This window comes from Mercenaria mercenaria, chromosome 2 (genome assembly GCF_021730395.1).
Source record: "Mercenaria mercenaria strain notata chromosome 2, MADL_Memer_1, whole genome shotgun sequence".
NCBI lineage: Eukaryota > Metazoa > Mollusca > Bivalvia > Venerida > Veneridae > Mercenaria > Mercenaria mercenaria.
The window spans coordinates 108852952-108872628 of NC_069362.1; the positions used below are offsets into that span (position 1 = coordinate 108852952).

A 19677-nucleotide genomic window follows, 5' to 3' on the forward strand; every position below is an offset into this window, starting at 1 on the left:
TCAGATGTAAAAACACTAGCTGTTTATTTAGTCAATAATTATACAATGAGAGACAACATTTTATAAAAACAAATTAGATGGCATGTATGATTAAGATCACTAGTTAAGAATGTCTATTTTCCTGTTGTTTTCTGCACGTGCAGTATGAATGACACAATGAATGACAACAATGATGATGATGATTCGGCCTATTTACATCAAGGTACTTTCTTGCATCCTGAAAGTAAACAAAAAAACAACAGTTAAAACAACATGGCTTCATATTCATTTATAATCATGTATATATGCACCTTTAATAAGAATAATTACAACAAGAGCTGTCGGAGGACAGCAACGCTCGACTATTCAACAGCCTTGTCAATTGAATGAATACAAAAGTTGAAAAAGGGGCATAATTTTGTAAAATGCAATGTAGAGGTATTGAACCTCTGTACTGCATGTCATATCATGACAGTGAACAAGTATGTGAAGTTTCAACCCTTTCCAATTTGTGGATACTGAGATACCAGCTTACATACAAAAACTTAACAAAAAACTGCTCAAGGGGCATAATTTTGTAAAAATGCCAAGTAGAGTTATGGGACCATCCCAGTGCATGTTAGATCATGACAGTGAACAAGTGTGTGAAGTTTCAATCCATTCCAATTGGCGGATACTGAGATATCAGATTACATACAAAAATTTAACCAAAAACTGCTAAGTCGAAAAAGGGGCATAATTTTGAAAAAAAAGAGAGTAGAGTTATGGGACTTGCTTAGTGCATGTCAGATCATGACAGTGAACAAGTATGTGAAGTTTCAATCCATTCCCATTAGTAAGTACTGAGATACCAGCTTACATACAAAACCTTAACCAAAAACTTCTAAGTCGAAAAAGGGGCATAATTTTGTAAAAAAGCAAAACAGAGTTATGGAACCTGTGCAATGTAGATCAGTTCATCACAGTGAATAAGTGTGTGAAGTTTCAATCCATTCCCACAAGTGGTTACTGAGTTACCGGCTTACATACAAAACCTTAACCAAAAATTTCTAAGTCGAAAAAGGGGCATAATTTTGTAAAAAAGCAAAATAGAGTTATGGAACCTGTGCAATGTAAGTCAGTTTGTCACAGTGAATAAGTGTGTGAAGTTTCAATCCATTCCCACAAGTGGTTACTGAGATACCAGCTTACATACAAAACCTTAACCAAAATCGGGACGCGGACGCGGACGCCGATGCGGACGCCGACGCATGGGCGAGTGCAATAGCTCACTATTCTATGAATAGTCGAGCTAAAAATTATTGCAAAATGTTCTGTTGTTGCATTCCGTTCTACAGTTTACCAAACCAGTGCTCTGCATTCAACCTGTTCCATGAAAGCAACTGCCAATTTTTCCACACAAAGACCTTAACTTGTAAGCCTTCAATGACTCGAACTAGACAGACCCGATTGTAACTTGTTCCTACACACTGTGTATGTCCATCAGTATCATTTTAACAAGAGCTCGTAGAACACGAAGCATTCAATAATTGCACAAGGAACAGAAATTATTTGGTCACTATGCACTGGCTGTTGACGTACCAAAGCATTCTCCAGTTACTTGGCAAAAAAATGTTCTACTGTTCTGGGTCAATGTGTTCTTGACCTTTGTCCTACTGACCTCAAAATCAATAGAGGTCATCAGCTGGTCATTAACAACCTCCCTATCAACTTTCAAGATCCTAGGCCCAAGTGTTCTCGAGTTATCATCCGGAAACTGTTAAAACTGTTCCGGGTCACTGTGACCTTGACCTTTGAGCAACTAACCTCAAAATCAATAGGGGTCATCTGCTGGTCGTAACCAACCTCCCTATCAACTTTCATGATCCTAGGCCCAAACGTTTTTGAGTTACCATCCAGAATCCAATTGGTCTATGGACCGACATCTGCAAAACAATATACCCCACCTTTGAAGGGGGGCATAAAAATACCTTTCTTCTAATACCAATTTTGTACTTACTGTGTTTGGACTAGTAAGGTCGGTATCCGCTGTTTGTACCTCCTCTGTTACTTTTTGGTGCCTTGCCATATCCCCCGCCACCTTGTTGACCTACAATAACATCATTTTTGATATAAGCACTTTTCTTGTATACTTAAGAAATCAGTGTGCTCAAAAAAACATTCATAGGTTTTTGCCGATATTTTACTGTCACACATTCACACTTCTCTATCCAGCTTTAATTTAGACCCAGACCTGTTTACCCCTTCGAAACCATGTCAGTAGTTCCTAAGTGATTTATCAGTAGTTTTGACCATCTGTCAGTAGTAATAGCGTATCAAGTCGTGTTAAGTATTAAAACGAAGATAATTGTTCATATGTCTTACAATTAATTGCAAGTCTTATGCAACTTCCCTTTTATGATCTGTACATGCTTATTTAGCAACTAATGTATTCCTGATTGATGCTTTAAACACAAAGTTTTAAACATATATACCTTTTATTTGAGATCAATGACCACTTGTTTGCAACATACTTATCATGTCTTAAATTTCTTTAAATAAAGCTACACTTATTCATTGCTGAATGTCATTGCTAATTAACGTTGTAGAAAACAAATTTCTTTTTTTTTAAATTCTTTTTACCTAAAATTAATAGTCTCTTAGTATAAACACACATTTATTAATGACTAGTACTATAAATGACTAGCAAGTGACAGTAAAATACACAGTGTAAGTGTCCAGATAGCGCTGGCAAGGTTTCTTCTATTTGGGTGAAACGTCTTGCAAATTAATATCTCCAACAACACATTTTCGTTTCTCCATTTTGATCTATGTAGAGAGATACTTGAAAACTATCAATATTAACCCAAAGTAAGATAAACTACAGGCAAGTAGTTTTAAAATTGTAGGCACAATAATTTATCGACGACATCAAGCCAGAATAGTTGACTGTCTTAATCGCATGAAAGGATTCTATATTGCAAATAAGGATTAAACCTAGAGTGGCACCCAGCAATTTATCTGTAACAAATAAATTATTAGAAGTCAAATCTTCGATCCATCAGTTTAACAACCCTTCACCAGCTCTAAACTGTATCAGGATGTTTTTTTACAGAATCGGATCCGTTTTCATACATGCACAACTTTCGACATTGAAACTAATGAGCATTTCCAATGTAACATACATCAGCATAATAATACAAAATCACCTGATTGGTCATATCCACCCCAGCCACCACTGTAGTCATAGCCACCTGAGAAATACAATGGGACAATGCTTTAATAAGTACTATGATGGGGAAAATACTACACAAATACTTCAACTTTCTAAAGCAATTCTAAATTATTTTCTTTTAATCAGGAAACGGACCATTTTTCTTTAAAATTAAATTTGAAAAGTCCAACCACCATTCTACCTTCACCTCTTCAGGCCTAAATAAGTAAGACAAAAGCTGTGGTGCACAATCTACATTTCTGTAACTTAACTTGCTTTGTTATCACACCTTAACATAAACATGTTTAATACATGTTCTAAAACAACTGTACTGTTGAAGCAAGAACTCACTTCCGTAACCTCCATAACCATAATATCCACTCTGGTCGTAACCTCCCCATCCGCCTCCATAAGCGTAGTTGGGATCATATCCTCCATAACCATAACCACCATAACCGTAATTCCCATATCCTCCATAGCCATTTCCGTATCCACCATAACCCTGATTATAGTCATTCCAACCTCCATATCCTCCATAACCTAAAATATTGATAACAGTAAATGTTTCAAAACAATTTCCGACTCATTTACGATTTTATTACAAGTTCCCACTACCTTTAGGACTTGCATGAGAGAGACTTAAGCATAACTATTCTAAACAAAGTTTAAAGATGAAAATACTACAGCTGAAAGATACAACCAGTTATTTTCATGAACAAACAAGAGCTGTCTCCATAGGATGACACATGCCCCCGATGGCACTTTGAATGAATAGTTATGGCCGATGTTAGCGTTTAGGACCTTTGACCTACGGACCTGGGTCTTGCGCGCGACACGTCGTCTTACTGTGGTACACATTCATGCCCAATAATTTTAAAATCCATGCATGAATGACAAAGATATGGACCGGACACGCCCATCAATGCACTATCATGAAATATGACCTTTAACGTCTGTGACCTTGACCTTTGAGCTACCGACCTGGGTCTTGCGCGTGACACGTCGTCTTACTGTGGTACACATTCATGCCAAGTTATTTGAATATCCATCCATGGATGACAAAGATATGGACCGGACACGAATGCACTATCATGAAAAATGACCTTTAACGTCTAAGTGTGACCTTGACCTTTGAGCTACAGACCTGGGTCTTGCGTGCGACACGTCATCTTACTGTGGTACACATTCATGCCAAGTTATTTGAAAATCCATCCATGGATGACAAAGATATGGACCGGACACGAATGCACTACCATGAAAAATGACCTTTAACGTCTGTGACCTTGACCTTTGAGCTACGAACCTGGGTCTTGCGCGCGACACGTCGTCTTACTGTGGTACACATTCATGCCAAGTTATTTGAAAATCCATCCATCAATGACAAAGATATGGACCGGACACGAAAATTGCGGACAGACCGACAGACGGTTCAAAAACTATATGCCTCCCTTTGGGGGCATAAAAACTAAAATTTATGTGTATCATACCTCCACGTCCTCGTCCGCCACGACCTCCTCGGTCACCAAATCCTCCTCGTCCTCGACCACGGTTTCCAGGGGTTGCCTTCTTTATTTCTATCTGGAAGCATACGCATACTGCAGTAAGTAAAACAATCTTTATTCTACTGTAACAGGAATCATATCCCATGGAACGAATTACATTATAATGAACAAATCCAAGGTGAAAGCTCACGAAACCATTTACAACGTACACATTGTATTTACTTAACCTGTTGAAAACAGAAAATACAAGTTAAAACATTTTATGCTACAAAATGAAAGCGGAAAGATATTTAGCATGACCCATACCATGAAATAACAATGCTAAGTTATAAAGATTATAAACAGATCAATATAGAAATTCTGGACTTTTTTTAATAATTCATTTCGTGTATTACATCAAGCGGAGGCACCTCCTTGTGAGACCTCGCGACGCCAGATTTCTGCTCCTATGTCTCCACTCATTTGTCTTTGTAGACTGCTGGAAGTGTAATAAGAAAGCTCGGTCACAATCACAATCAAGCAGTGGAGCCTTGTTTACTTAATTTTTAAACTCTACTTAAAGAGCACCAGCTGACGAGCTTTTACCGTTACTTGACCAGGATTACTTACTTAATTACCACAATTACCCAACTCGTATACTTAAAACAAAGATGCAAAAACTGATTCACTGTAACAAAAGCTAGTGCAGAAATAGATATGAGGGATATGATTTCAAAAGTATTTCTAAACAATTACCTTATTTACCCATTAAGCAGGAACTGAAACAAATGTTTATATTTTTAAAGAAATCATTTGCAAACAGCCGTCATCACTTTTGCACGGAGCATTTTAGCCTTACCTCGTCAGAAGCTATTTTGTGCTGATAGTCCGGATTCTCTGTTGTATGGTTTAATACTTTATTTACAGTCTCTTCAGAATCAAATTCAACAAACACAAAGTTCCGTCTTGTTTCCTTTTCTTTGTCAAAGGGTGCTTCTATTTTCTCAACCTACAACAAATACTCCAGATTACAATCACTACCTTAAAGTCAGAAACAAATACCTCTCAAAGTCAGTAACAGAATCATTTCCAAATACTGAATCCTTTGACGGTATATTACTTTTTTTAAAAGGGCTGTATGACAGATCATGTTTGTTTGCTTTGGGTTTAGAACTAGTTTCCTACAGTATTTCAGTTATTTACCCGCAGCATTTAACCCAACCTAAACCAGTTTTCCTGGATTATTGCACTAGTTAGTATTTACCTGTTCACTGACAACCTTCCCACATGAATCAGATGTGGAGAACGAATGATTTCAGACAAAAGGTCTTTAATCTATCATTATGCCTAGCCTAGGGATCAAACTCAGGACACCATGATCCATAGATCTGTGCTCTTACTGAGCTAAGCGAGGTCACATATTTAGGGAAACACACGAGACGTAGTCGTTTTTACTAAACTTTCCATTGAAAATTTTACGTGTTTGTGATGGGATATGAAAGGTCAACTGCCTGAATTATAAAGCTTTCTATAAACAGACTATTCTGACTTAAGACAAAACTTGTGTTCCGGTGTTAATTTTAAGCCAAAATCTGAATAAGGTCCCTTTATAAGCAGTTTATAAATGTTTGATATGTACAGCCATGAAATCATGTGAAATATTTAACCTGAATTGTTTGGCAAAACCGCTTAAATTTGAAATAAAGTCCTTTTTTCTTTTAAATTCTATTTTATTGAGTACATGTACAATATATATATATATAGAGAGAGAGAGAGAGAGAGAGAGAGAGAGAGAGAGAGTGAGAGAAATGTACTGAATTTTTCTCTCATTCATCTCGACATATTTATTTATTCCATTAACTGTTACCTTTCCCCACTGTGAAAAGTATTCTTTAATTTGGTCCTCTGATGTGGTGGGGCTGACTTTGGCTACATAGATCTTTTTAATTGGTGGTTCCTGCCATTTGCCTTTTGGATTTGCTCTTTTTGGGTCTATAGTTTTCCCCTGAAGTTTGTGTTCTTTTTCTGCTAAAACCTGAAATCAATTTCATCAACACTTAGAATGCTAATAGTCAAAACTTGCTGATATCAATGACCAACTTAAATTCCCAAGCAACACATGAAGATTCAGAACTTCCAGTAATCAAACTAATATTTAAAAACAACCTCCGGTTATATTCCTGGAGTGCAAAGAATCAAAAAAATATGCCAATGTGTAGCTATTCATTCTGAAAGCCACAATATAATACATAACGAGAACACCAATGTCTGAAACTAACCCCCTCACCTGATATCTCTGCAATGCAACTGCATTTGAACAATATTAAACCACTATCTAGTAACTGACTGACCCAATTAAATACACCTGACTAAATCAAAATGCACTAGGTCTTCACATTCAAGCATTTATTGGTCTATTTTCTGCTTACCTTTTCTAATGACTCTGAGTCTTCAAACACAACAAAACCGAACCCTCTTGATCTGTTTGTTTCAAGATCCTTCTTCAAATTGCAACTGACCACTTTTCCAAATTTTGACATGTATTCTTGTAAATTAGCTGGAAAAAAGAACAACTTTTTCTATTAAACAGATGCCACTCTGCTGCACACAAGATATATGCATCAAAAGGAACAAACAATACCCTTTACTAAAAATTACTTAAAACAATACATCTCATTTAGTGATTTGTCGCTGAATAAATCATTGTTTGGAGTTCAGATGCGAAAGATTATATCACAAGGGCGCAGCCCGAGTGATATAATAATACGCATCTGAATGACAAACAATGATTTTATACAAGAGCACTACATGAGACATATTATTTTGATTCTAACATGCTACAAAGGATTTTAAAGTTTGTTTGTTTGTTTTGGGTTTAACGCCGTTTTTCAACAGTATTTAAGTCATGTAACGGCGGGCAGTTAGCCTAACCAGTGTTCCTGGATTCTGTACCAGTACAAACCTGTTCTCCGCAAGTAACTGCTTGTTTTCCAACTGTTTTCTTTTCCAGCGGGCCGCTGTGCTGGTTGACACTACAACGTAATAATTGTGACGTCAGAAAAATGAACTGTTGTACAAATATTCAGTTTTCCGTCTTCTTTGTTTAACAAGAGTTGTCCGTAAGACAGCCAAGCTTGACTATTCGAAATATTGTCACAGAAGCAAGAAATTATTACCCAAAATGTTAAATATCAAAAGAGTTTTACGTTCGAAAGGGGACATAATTTGACCAAAATGCATATCAGAGTTATGGGACTTGATGCTATCAACTAGTTTTATAACCTCGAAGACACATGTGAAGTTTCAATTCAATATCTGCATTAGTTTTGGAGATAGTAACTTGCATGTGAAACTTTAACCAGAATTTTATAAGTCCAAAAGGGGACATAATTTGACCAAAATGCATATCAGAGTTATGGAACTTGATGCTATCAACTAGTTTTATAACCCCGAAGAAACATGTGAAGTTTCAATTCAATATCTGCATTAGTTTTGGAGATAGTAACTTGCATGTGAAACTTTAACCAGAATTTTATAAGTCCAAAAGGGGGCATAATTTGCCCAAAATACATGTCAGAGTTATGGGACTTGACCCAGTGAGGTAGGTAATTGATCTAGAAAAAGAAAAACTAAGTTTCAAATCTATATGCCTTTTAGTAATAGCTATATGTACTTGCACGCAAAACTTTAACCAGAATTTTCTAAGTCCAAAAGGGGGCATAATTTGGCCAAAATACATGTCAGAGTTATGGGACTTGACCCAGTGAGGTAGGTAATTGATCTAGAAAAAGAAAAAATAAGTTTCAAATCTATATGCCTTTTAGTAATAGCTGTATGTACTTGCAGGCAAAACTTTAACCAGAATTTTCCAAGTCCAAAAGGGGGCATAATTTGGCCAAAATGAATGTCAGAGTTATGGGACTTGCTGCTATCAACTAGTTTTATAACCCTGAAGACACATGTGAAGTTTCAATTCAATATCTTAGTTTTGGAGATAGTAACTTGCATGTAAAACTTTAACCAGAATTTTCTAAGTCCAAAAGGGGGCATCATTGCTCAAAATACATGTTAGAGTTATGGAACTTGGCCCAGTGAGGTTGGTAATTGACCTAGAAAAAGAATAAATACGTTTCAAAGCTATATGCCTTTAAATGATAGCTGTATGTACTTGCACGCAAAACTTAACCAAGGTGTGACGCTGACGCCAGGGTGAGTAGAACAGCTAGACTATTCTTCAAATAGTCAAGCTAATAAGAAAATGAATTGGATCGTGTTGGAATATTTGTTTAACTTCGCACAATTTTAAGTCATATAAATTGTAGAGCATTCCCATCTCTGATGGTGGAGGAAGATTCTGAGTGCTCTTAAGAGCATTATTTCACCACGAGCAGGCACCCAGTAGAACCATCATCCATCACCTTGTTGGATGGTTTCCTGACAAAAAATTCTACACTAAGAGCGATTTCAAACCCAGAGCAAGAAGAGACAAGTCATAATCAGCTTTCAAAGCAGGTCAAATCTGTATCTTGTTGGTACCACTGCACAAAATTCAGGTAACACAAGATGGGATGTAACCGAAAATAGCAGCAAGTAGTGTAACTTAAATAAAATTTTAGAAAAGGAATAAAAATGTCACTTTATGAATTTATTATTCCATAAACTAAATCGGGATCTATGTAATCATGGACTGTGCTAAGTAAGGACATACATGTAAAAAATAATACTGGATAGATAAAATCCCAATGGAGGACTAGAGAATGTGACTGCAGAGCTTGTTTTATGTGATTATGTCTATTCATATTAAACACTTGGGATGCATGAAGACTATTCTGCATCTGATTTAGCCATATTTTGCATTGCTAGCACATGGCCTGTATAAGATTTAATCTGGGCCATGTAGCTTACCATTAAATTCAGTGATTTTTTTTTTAAAGTTGTGAATGTCTGGTACCAGAAAAATTGTGAAAATTAGTGTAGTTTTTCACAAAATTGTGATTTCCCCCCCTTAATTGAGAATTTTTTAAATACTCTGTGAATCAAAATGTTGTGATCCCTTATCAAGACGCTCGATTACGAAATAGTTTGTCCTACTGTTTCAGTACACTTTCAATTTGCCCCTGATATACTGTTATTCAATGGGGTGTACTAAACAACTGTGGAACGAAAACATTAAAATGATTCGTACCGAAACACACCAAGAATTAACCCATTCTCGCTTACAAGCGCCTCTATCTATTACCGCATGGAAGGCCTAAGAGCGCCGCTATCGATCTCCGCATAGAAGCGCCGATAAGCGCCATTATCGATCTCCGCATGCAAGCGCCATAGAGCGCGTTCATTTTTGACATCGATTTGTTTATATTTCCGAACAAATGGTCCATACAAATAATGGTACACTTTGTGCATTCACATGTTATCTCCAATTTCCAGGAGTAAAAAATACCTGTTTCTATTTAAAGTTAGGCCTTAAATGACATCCAATCGCAGGACCCATAAGTCACATGCGCTGGTATTTCCCCAAAATCATTGGTCAATATAAATGTTTTATTGAGCGCCCGCTGAAAAATATAGTTTGAAATTGCGCATTGATATGTAGGCCGATGTCCCGGATGACGTGACGTAACAGGTAATTTGAATACTAGGCCCACGATTCAGCCAATTACATAACCCATAAAGCATGCGGCCAGGTGCTCGGCCTTGAAGTAGTCCGTTTATGTATCTAAACAAAATGGCTGCATCACGTAACATAACAATCAAAGAATTTGTTAACAGTCAAACAGATTCAGTTAAATATGAATTTAAATTTGATGCCTTTTCGTCGGAGTCCGACAGTAGTGTTGCCTCAAGACTGTCTGATTTTAAATTTAACGTCGCTGACTCGGATCTCGAGATCGTTCTGTTTTTTATGAATGGACGAGGAGAATCACCCCCATAAACAGGGTTTCCTCTGGGTCAATTTCACTTTGCGCCAGCAAATTCGCCAATCAGGAAAAGTTTGCGCCAGTGGCTCTCAAGTTGGAGCCAATAGTCTGTGATGGGCGACATACCATTTTCTTTTCAATCTCTTTTTCATTTGATTCTTTACAGTAACCATGCAATTTGCTCTTGAACCAGTCTATCCTAATATCACATTAAATCAAAAATAGTTTTTAATCTTCTCAACCATTTTCAAGAACATGTTCTAAACAAAAGTAATTGCTCAATCTATAAAATTATCCCTTTATATAGTTTGCCATTTTTAATTATCTCCCTTTAAGGGTCATTTTCACTAAATAGATGTTTTTAAAACATGAATATTTATCCTAATATCACATTGAATCAAAAATAGTTTTTAATCTTCTCAACCATTTTCAAGAACATTTTCTAAACAAAAGTAATTGCTCAATCTATAAAATTATCCCTTTATATAGTTTGCCATTTTTAATTATCTCCCTTTAATGGTCATTTTCACTAAATAGATGTTTTTAAAACATGAATATTTATCTCTTTATTCTTTTAACTTTTTATTTCAAAATTAATTTAGGTCATTTATCAAAAACAATGTTGTTTTATATTATTTTATAACTTTTGAAAAGCTTTTTAAAATGCTCAAGTTTCATTATATATATATACCTAAATTTCTATTTCCTTTCATACATACTAATGTATAGCGAAAATACCACCTACAGGTATTATTAGCACTTTGTTTTGAAGCTCTGGGGTTTTTAAAATCATCCCCCATGTATCAATGCTTTACGTTGGGCACGTAAAAGAACCAAAAGAACTGCTTAGTTCATTTGTATCTCAAAAATTCTCCAATTGAAATTATACGACCGCGACTGAAATTTACGAACGAGTAGATTTATTTAACAACGCTTGTGCAAAATTGATCTATTTAAGATCGGAGAATATGTGTATCTTTTGATCGCGCTTTGACGTGTCATTATTTCCGGCATTTTCTCGGTCTCAATTACTTCGGCGAATCAGATTGTCATTAAAATAACCTGTAAATTTATCTCGCGTTTTTTTTGCATCATAAAAAAGGTGGTGCATTAGACGAAGCACGCAGCTAATATTTCGTTTCATTTGCTTTCGTGTAAGTAGGCGGGGCTAAATTTGACGAATCAGATTGACTGATAATCGTTCTTGCGTGGAGGAACGCTCTAGTGACTCGGCGAAGTTTTAACTTATGCCCCGAGGTGTAAATCGATATTGACACGTTATGTATTGTCTTCGTGCAGTGTTAAATATCGGATAATCCGTTATTGCGTCATTGAGAAAGATCAGATCAGATCGACGATTATCTTATAAGCGCCAATGAAATTCGCCAATTGAAGATTTTTAGCGCCAGAATTTTGTCGCATTTGGCGCCATTGGTGACCGACAGCGGGAACCCTGCATAACGATACGTACTTACAAAAAATAAGGTTGACGATGATTTTTTTAGCATTGGCAATATAGTTGAAATGTTTTATCACGTAAAAAAATATATATTCAATTTGAACGGTATCAAAAATTATGCAACGTCTGCCCCACGGTGACATTTTTTACTATCTACATGACGTATATACATGTATGATATATGCTTTATGCATAAATCTACCGTGTAAAATATAAAAATGGTAATTTAATGATTCTTAAATTTATTCTGGTCTGTCTCAGGGTGTTATGATCTGTCCATTTTGATGTAAGATGTAAGTTCTCGGGTGCAAAAAATGTACATGTCCGCCATGATTTTTTTTTTATGAAAAGTTCAGTGCACTAGCATTTTCTAAATAGCTGTTGAAACCACATTTGTCATTAAATATTTTTATAAATTACACATATTGTTGGGATGATTTATTTATATAGGTGTACAATTATTTAACTTGTAAATTAATATTTTTATTCCAAAAAAATTAATTTAAATTAGTTTTTCTTGGTAAATTTGGTGTTTCTGTAACTTTTCCCCATCATTTTGAAAAAACTATACCAGGCAGAAAAAGAAGAAAAACATCATTAAAAAGCCAGTTTTATAAGCAACATTTCATACATTGACATAAAAACTGTCAAATGTATAGAAAATGTTATAATAATAGCATTTCTAACATAGGTGTCAAATTTATTAAATTCCACTAAATACCCCTATGCACACAGTGCAGATAAACTGATAAGACTGTATTGATTATTGATTACTGATAACCTGTCATAAGCATGCATAATAGATAGCTGATAAGGCCACATGTCTATGTGGGAATGGGTTAAAGTTCAAGGGTTGATAATATAGGTTGACGAACTTAACGAATCTTGATCAATCAGATGCTTTTCCTTGCAAAAGTAGATTAAAGAACTTCTTCCCAATGTTTTTTTTTTAAATATTTTTTGAGATTTTCACATCATTTGTGAATGGGTCCGGCTGACCAAATTTGAAAACTGTGCAAGCCAGTATGCAATTTGTGAATGGGTCTGATATTCGGTATACTGGGTATACCAATTACCGGGATATACATATTACCGTGAATGTCCCATTTTGACACTTAACATGAAAATTGCTTTACAATTTTTCTCTCATTAATCATGCTCAATGTGCTTAGATTTTCAGCAAAACTATTTTTGAAATTTGGAGTGTCTTTCTTTTTATTTCACACTGATCCCAGAAATTAAGGAATTTAGCTAAGTGACTGGTCATTATGGTTAATCTTTGCAATTTACTCTTCAAAATTTCAATGATTTTGTTTGTTTGATTTGGGTTTAACGCCGTTTTTCAACAGTATTTCAGTCTGCATATAACGGCGGGCAGTTAACCTAACCAGTGTTCCTGGATTCTGTACCAGTACAAACCTGTTCTCTGCAAGTAACTGCCAACTTCCCCACATGTATCAGAGGTGGAGGACTAATGATTTCAGACACAATGTTGATTATCAAAAAGTCACGGAGAACATATGCCCCGCCCGAGGATCTAACTCGCGACCCCGCGATCTGTAGACCAACACTCTACCTACTGAGCTAAGCGGGCGGGTTTAAAGTTCAATGAAGTTGCTTATTTCTGCCATATCTGTTTCATATTTAGTTTGGCTCATTGTTGAACAGAAATGCTTTCTTTGTCTTAGATCAATTTAACAACTTCTTTAGATTGGAAGTTGAAATTCACGGTAATAGGTATATGCCAGAAAATGCTAAAATTCCCCACCTCTGTTCTTTGAATGATCAATGACAGAAGTGGAACTTTTACCTGGTGTTTCGATTATTTTTTTGCCAAAAGTCTAAAACTAAAATATAAAGAATTAATTAAACAGAATAAAACTTATCCTTTCATACAATCATTTTGTTATAAATAGAGTCCACTGAATATAAGACTCATGGTAATTGGTATACCCAGTATACCACTAACTTATATAAGCAAAAAAAAAAAAAATCACAGAAATTTGCAGTTATCTTTAAAATCCCTTAAAGCCAGTTTCACTTTAAATCATACATTCCAAGCATGCAATGATTTGTATGACAGACCTTTGCCTTTTTAACTGAACAATTTCTGCAATAAATACCAATACCCTCTGTCCCTGTTCAAGGATTTAAAACTTACATTCTGTTGTTTCCCAGCTAAGACCTCCAACAAACAATTTCCTGAAAAGAATTGTGTTTTAAAATCAACATAGTACAAAAAACCTATGCAAAACTAGTTACAGTACAATTTAAAACGGATAAATTTGTGATCTGAAAGAATAAAAAATTGGGGGTATGACTGAATAGCGAAATCTAGTAGATTTCGCGAAATCTAATCAAATTAGCGAAATCTAGACATAAAATGTAAACTAATGAATATTTTTTAAAATCCCTTTAAGCTTTTGTTAAAAGTGTAAATCTACGTTTGCATGCCAATTTTCAAGAAAAAATATTTATATTTAGGGTGGTTTTGAAGCGAAAAACGTATACGGGTCTAGATTTCGCCCGATTCTACATGCGCGGAAATCTCAAGTGTCAGGCAAAATCAAGATAAAAAATCTAAAGTGATGAATTTTCTTTCTAAATCTTTTTAGGTTTTTATTAAGAATATATTTTTAAGTTTGCATGTCAATTTTCAAGAAAAAATATTTATATATAAGGTGGTTTTGAAACGAAAAACGTATACGGGTGATGATTTCGCCAGAGTTTATTTGGGCAGAAATTTCAAGTGGCAGGCAAAATCTAGACATAAAATTTAAACTAATGAATATTTTTAAAAATCATTTTAAGCTTTTATTAAAAATATAAATTTACGTGTGCATGTCAATTTTCAAGAAAAAAATATTTATATTTAGCGTTTTTTTAAGCGAAAACGTATTCTGGTCTAGATTTCGCCCGATTCTACATGTGCGGAAATCTCAAGTGTCGGGCAAAATCAAGATATAAAATCTAAAGTGATGAATTTTCTTTCTAAATCTTTTTAGGTTTTTATTAAGAATATATTTATAAGTTTGCATGTCATTTTTCAAGAAAAAATATTTATATATAAGGTGGTTTTGAAACGAAAAACGTATACGGGCGATGATTTCGCCAGAGTTTATATGCGCAGAAATTTCAAGTGGCAGGCAAAATCAAGACATAAAATTGAAAGTGATGGATATTTTTTGAAAATCATTTAAAGGTTTTATTCAAAATAAATTTCTACGTGTGCATGTCTATTTTCAGGAAAAAAATATTTATATTTAGTATGATTAATAACATATACTGATGTTGATTTCGCCCGATTTTATGTGCGCTGAAATCTCAACTGAGAGGCAAAATCAAATCTTAAAATTTTAAGGAATGAGAGTTTTTTTTAAAAAATCCTTGTGAGCTTTTATTAGGAATATATTTCTACGTGTTCATTTTAAGTTTCAAGAAATAATAATAATTAGTGTGGCTTTGAAAAGAAAGCCTATGAATTTGCCTGATTCTATATGCGCAAAACTCTCAAGTGTCAGACAGAATCGAGACATGTATTCTTAGGTAATGAATATTTTAAACCTCCTTTTGAGCTTTTATTCGGAATGTATTTCTACCTGTCCAAGTCAAATTTAAAGAAAAAATATTAATATTTAGCATGGTTTCGAAAAGAAAATCCTATAAGAGTGTTCCTTTCATCCTATTCTGCGCGGAAGCAAAATCAAATCGTTAATTATAAGTTTGTATTATTTATTATATAATTCCACATTTATATGTCGAAAAATAGTATTGTTTTGTATAACGTATACGGGTGTATCTTGATGCATTATTCCAATATTAAATCTAAATTGGGTTTTAAAGTTGTTACTTATTTTCATAATAATCTGGTAATTTAATCAAATAAGGAAGGTGTGATAATAATTGGACCGTGTTGCAGTGGGACAGTGTTACATGCAATGCACGCGGTGGCAATATACAACACAATACACAAAGCTTTTATCAGGAATATAAATATACGTTAGCATGTCAATTTTCAAGAGAAAATATTTATATTTCGGGTGGTTTTGAAGCGAAAAACACAATTATACGGGCCTAGATTTCGCCCGATTCTATATGCGCGGAAATCTCAAGTGACAGGTCATAAAATTTAAAGTGATGGATATTCTTTGAAAATCCTTCTAAGCTTTTGTCAAGAATATATTTCTATGTGCGCAATTTTCAGGAAAAAGTATTTATATTTAGTATGATTAATAAACGAAAAACTTATACGGATGTTGATTTCGCCAGAATTTATATGCGCTAAAATCTCAACTGAGAGGCAAAATCAACTCTTTAAATTTTAAGGAATGAAATTTCAGTCGTGTAATTTAAATATTATTTAAAATATCGCAGTTATAGTCGTGACCGATTTTAAAAGTCTATGAGTGTATGATCAGTACACTAATATTTAAACATCACTTGGATTTGAAATTAAGATTTCAACATGACGAAAATAATCCCAGATGTATCGAAATAATGCGATTGTGTTTTACGCTCGTTCCAACAATTTTCACGGAACTGCAATCCGTTGATATACAGAGACTATAATTTTCTACAAAAATTTGATTTCTTAAGTTAAATATTTCTAATCTCACCTCACAGAAGATACAACGGTCGTCACACTGGTCGGCACATACAGTTGATTAGTTAATCAAATTAAATTTAATCCAATTAGTTAAGTGGGGGTAACCGATAATTTAATTAAAGGTGGTTTTCTCACGCGTTTAAAGAGGTGCGAAATGCAGCAGGTAATCATTCGGTCAAAATTGTGCCGATTTATATCATCCGACAATTATTAGTTTATTATATAACAAACAGTAATTATTTAGATTTGCAATTTATTTTTCATTAACACTTTTTCCATATGAAAACGTCTTTCTAAGAATTAAATTGAAGTTAAATGTTTAGGATATGGCCCATTTTCTTAATGTCATTCATATATGCATTCTTTCTCCAATCATTGTTGAATACAATCTCTTTCAGGTATTAAAAAATTTAGATGATGATTGATAAATATGACACGTGCAAACATAATTATATTCTCAATAACGGCTCAACACTATTTTAATAAATAATACAAACTTTTAATTTTTCGAGTTGATTTTTTTTCTTTCGCGCAGAATAGGACGAAATCAACACTCGCATAGGATATTCTTTTCAGAACCTTGCTAAATATAAATATTTTTTCTTGAAAACTGACATGCACATGTAGAAATGTATTCTTAATAAAAGCTTAAAAGGATTTTAAAAAGTATTCATCACTTTAGATTTAATGTCTTGATTTTGCCTGTCACTTGAGATTTCTTCGCATATAAAATCTGGCGAAATCAACACCCGTATACGTTTTTCGCTTCAACACCACCCTAAATATAAATATTTTTTCTTGAAAATTGACATGCAAATGTATATTTTTATTCCTGATAAAAGCTTAATAGGATTTTAAAAATTATTCACTACTTTAAATTTTATGACTTGATTTTGCATGTCACTGACCATCTGGCAAAATCAACATCCGTATATATTTTTCTTTTCTAATTAATACTTAGTATAAAAAAAATTTCTTGAAAATTGACATGCACACGTAGAAATATATTCTTAATAAAAGCATAAAAGGATTTTAAAAAGTTTTCATCACTTTAGATTTTATGTCTTGATTTTGCCTGTCATTTGAGATTTCTTCGCATATAAAATCTGGCGAAATCAACATCCGTATACGTTTTCGTTTTAAAACCAAACTTTATATAAATATTTTTTCTTGAAAATTGACATGCACACGTAGAAATATATTCTGAATAAAAGCTTTAAAGGATTTTGTTTTAAAATCATCACTTTAAATTTTATGTCTTGATTTTACTTGTCACTTGAAATTTCTGCCCATATAAACTCTGGCGAAATCATCACCCGTATAAGTTTTTCGTTTCAAAACCACCTTATGTATAAATATTTTTTCTTGAAAATTGACATGCAAACTTATAAATATATTCTTAATAAAGACCTAAAAAGATTTAGAAAGAAATTTCATCACTTTAGATTTTATATCTTGATTTTGCCTGACACTTGAGATTTCCGCGCACGTAGAATCGGACGAAATCTAGACCCGTATACGTTTTCCGCTTCAAAAACACCTTAAATATAAATATTTTTTCTTGAAAATTGGCATACACACGTAAATTTATATCTTTAATAAAAGCATTAAACGATTTTTAAAAATATTCATTAGTTTGAATTTCATGTCTAGATTTCACTAATTTGATTAGATTTCGCGAAATCTACTAGATTTCGCTATTCAGTCATACCGAAAAATTGGAAACCACGTGACACGATCCGCCATAACTTAGCAGCGAAATTATGTTGGCCGATCGTCTTTCCAAAATGTTCATTTAAATAATCAACTTCAGAAAACAGAATTAACCTAGTGAAAATGCATAATTTCAATGACATGAAGATAAGGAAACAGGAGCCCTTGATCCACATTTAATTGTTAAAATTATTCCCTGAAAAGCCGGTAGCAAAAAGAAAATTACCGATACCTGTCGTCATCACTGTCGCCTTGTCCACCTTCTCCGTTGGCTGTTCCATCACCGCCTGCAAGATCAACCTGTTGTGCATCCATTGCTTCTTCATTTTGTCCACTCTGTTCGTAGTTTTGTTCTTCAGACATGATTATTTTTACTAAATTACTGTCTCTCTTTTTCCAAGATGTCGGCCGTACGCACGCGCTTTAGTAAACCTCTGATTGGATAAATGTGGCACGTGGTACATAATTGATTTGTAGGTTTAATGTTACTAATTTGTAGGCTTAATATTACTAAATTGCATCCAGGGTCTGGAGGCATACAGACACTAAATAGGAAAATGGCGCGAAAAAAATGGTAGTCGCATAATGGAGTTTCAAATAGTCCTCATTTTTTAAGCTCAGTTTTTTTTGCTGAAATCACATGACAGATCTATGCTTGACACGCAGGTAGCACTTTCATACTGAAATAACAACATGACAGCATTTTTCATGGAAACTTAGATCATACACTACCACTACAATTTGGAGTCTCATTTTTTTAGCTGATTTTGCAGTTTGTGTGTCTGACTGAAAATATTTTTCTTGCATCAAAATGACTCCTACTTTTCTTTTGATTTTTATTCAGCACTGACAATATTTTTCAAGAAAATGTAAGTTGCAGAATTTTAGAATGGGTCCTGATGTGTGCTGCGACCATTGGAAATATGTCAATTTTATATAGAATAAAGAAGAAAGCTACAGTCTGGTATCAGCTTGAAGTTTTCAAATAACAACCCTACAAATTTTCAATGTATTTATCGCATAATTCAGAATTACGCTTCCTGCACATTTTTGAATGACCCTGATATAGATGATTGTCAAATGGCAACAAATACAAGATGGTTTTATGTTTGATAAAACTGTTATTTTACTTTTGTAAAAGTTAATACGAAATTTCAATAAAAATATGTAATAAATAGTACTATCTTATTTTTACAAGCTTTAGCTAGAGCTGTATTGTTTCAAGGAAGTATAAAATTATTTTTATAGCTCTTTGATTGTTTTTAGACATCAGCTTTGGTGTTTGTGTTGGGGGAGGTACGTGTTGACCACGTAGCTCATGTTGT

The 19677-nt window shown here is 34.2% G+C and overlaps 1 protein-coding gene across 2 annotated transcripts; it reads right to left on the minus strand.

Annotated features, from left to right (window-relative positions):
• LOC123564873 (heterogeneous nuclear ribonucleoprotein D-like) lies at positions 1 to 18794 on the minus strand. Of its 2 annotated transcripts, none has more exons than XM_045358782.2 (10): positions 18579 to 18794; positions 14195 to 14235; positions 7083 to 7210; positions 6521 to 6688; positions 5513 to 5662; positions 4660 to 4750; positions 3524 to 3712; positions 3168 to 3212; positions 1979 to 2068; positions 1 to 217 (listed from the first exon to the last, which is right to left on the minus strand). In XM_045358782.2, exons 1-9 carry the CDS (start codon positions 18713 to 18715, stop codon positions 1989 to 1991), a joined length of 1029 nt encoding a protein of 342 aa, XP_045214717.1. In that variant the 5' UTR covers positions 18716 to 18794; the 3' UTR covers positions 1 to 217; positions 1979 to 1988. The 2 variants fall into 2 exon arrangements, with proteins under 2 accessions (XP_045214717.1, XP_045214718.1); XM_045358783.2 differs by having other exon boundaries at positions 18585 to 18793.
• Between the last annotated feature and the right edge of the window lie 883 nt (positions 18795 to 19677).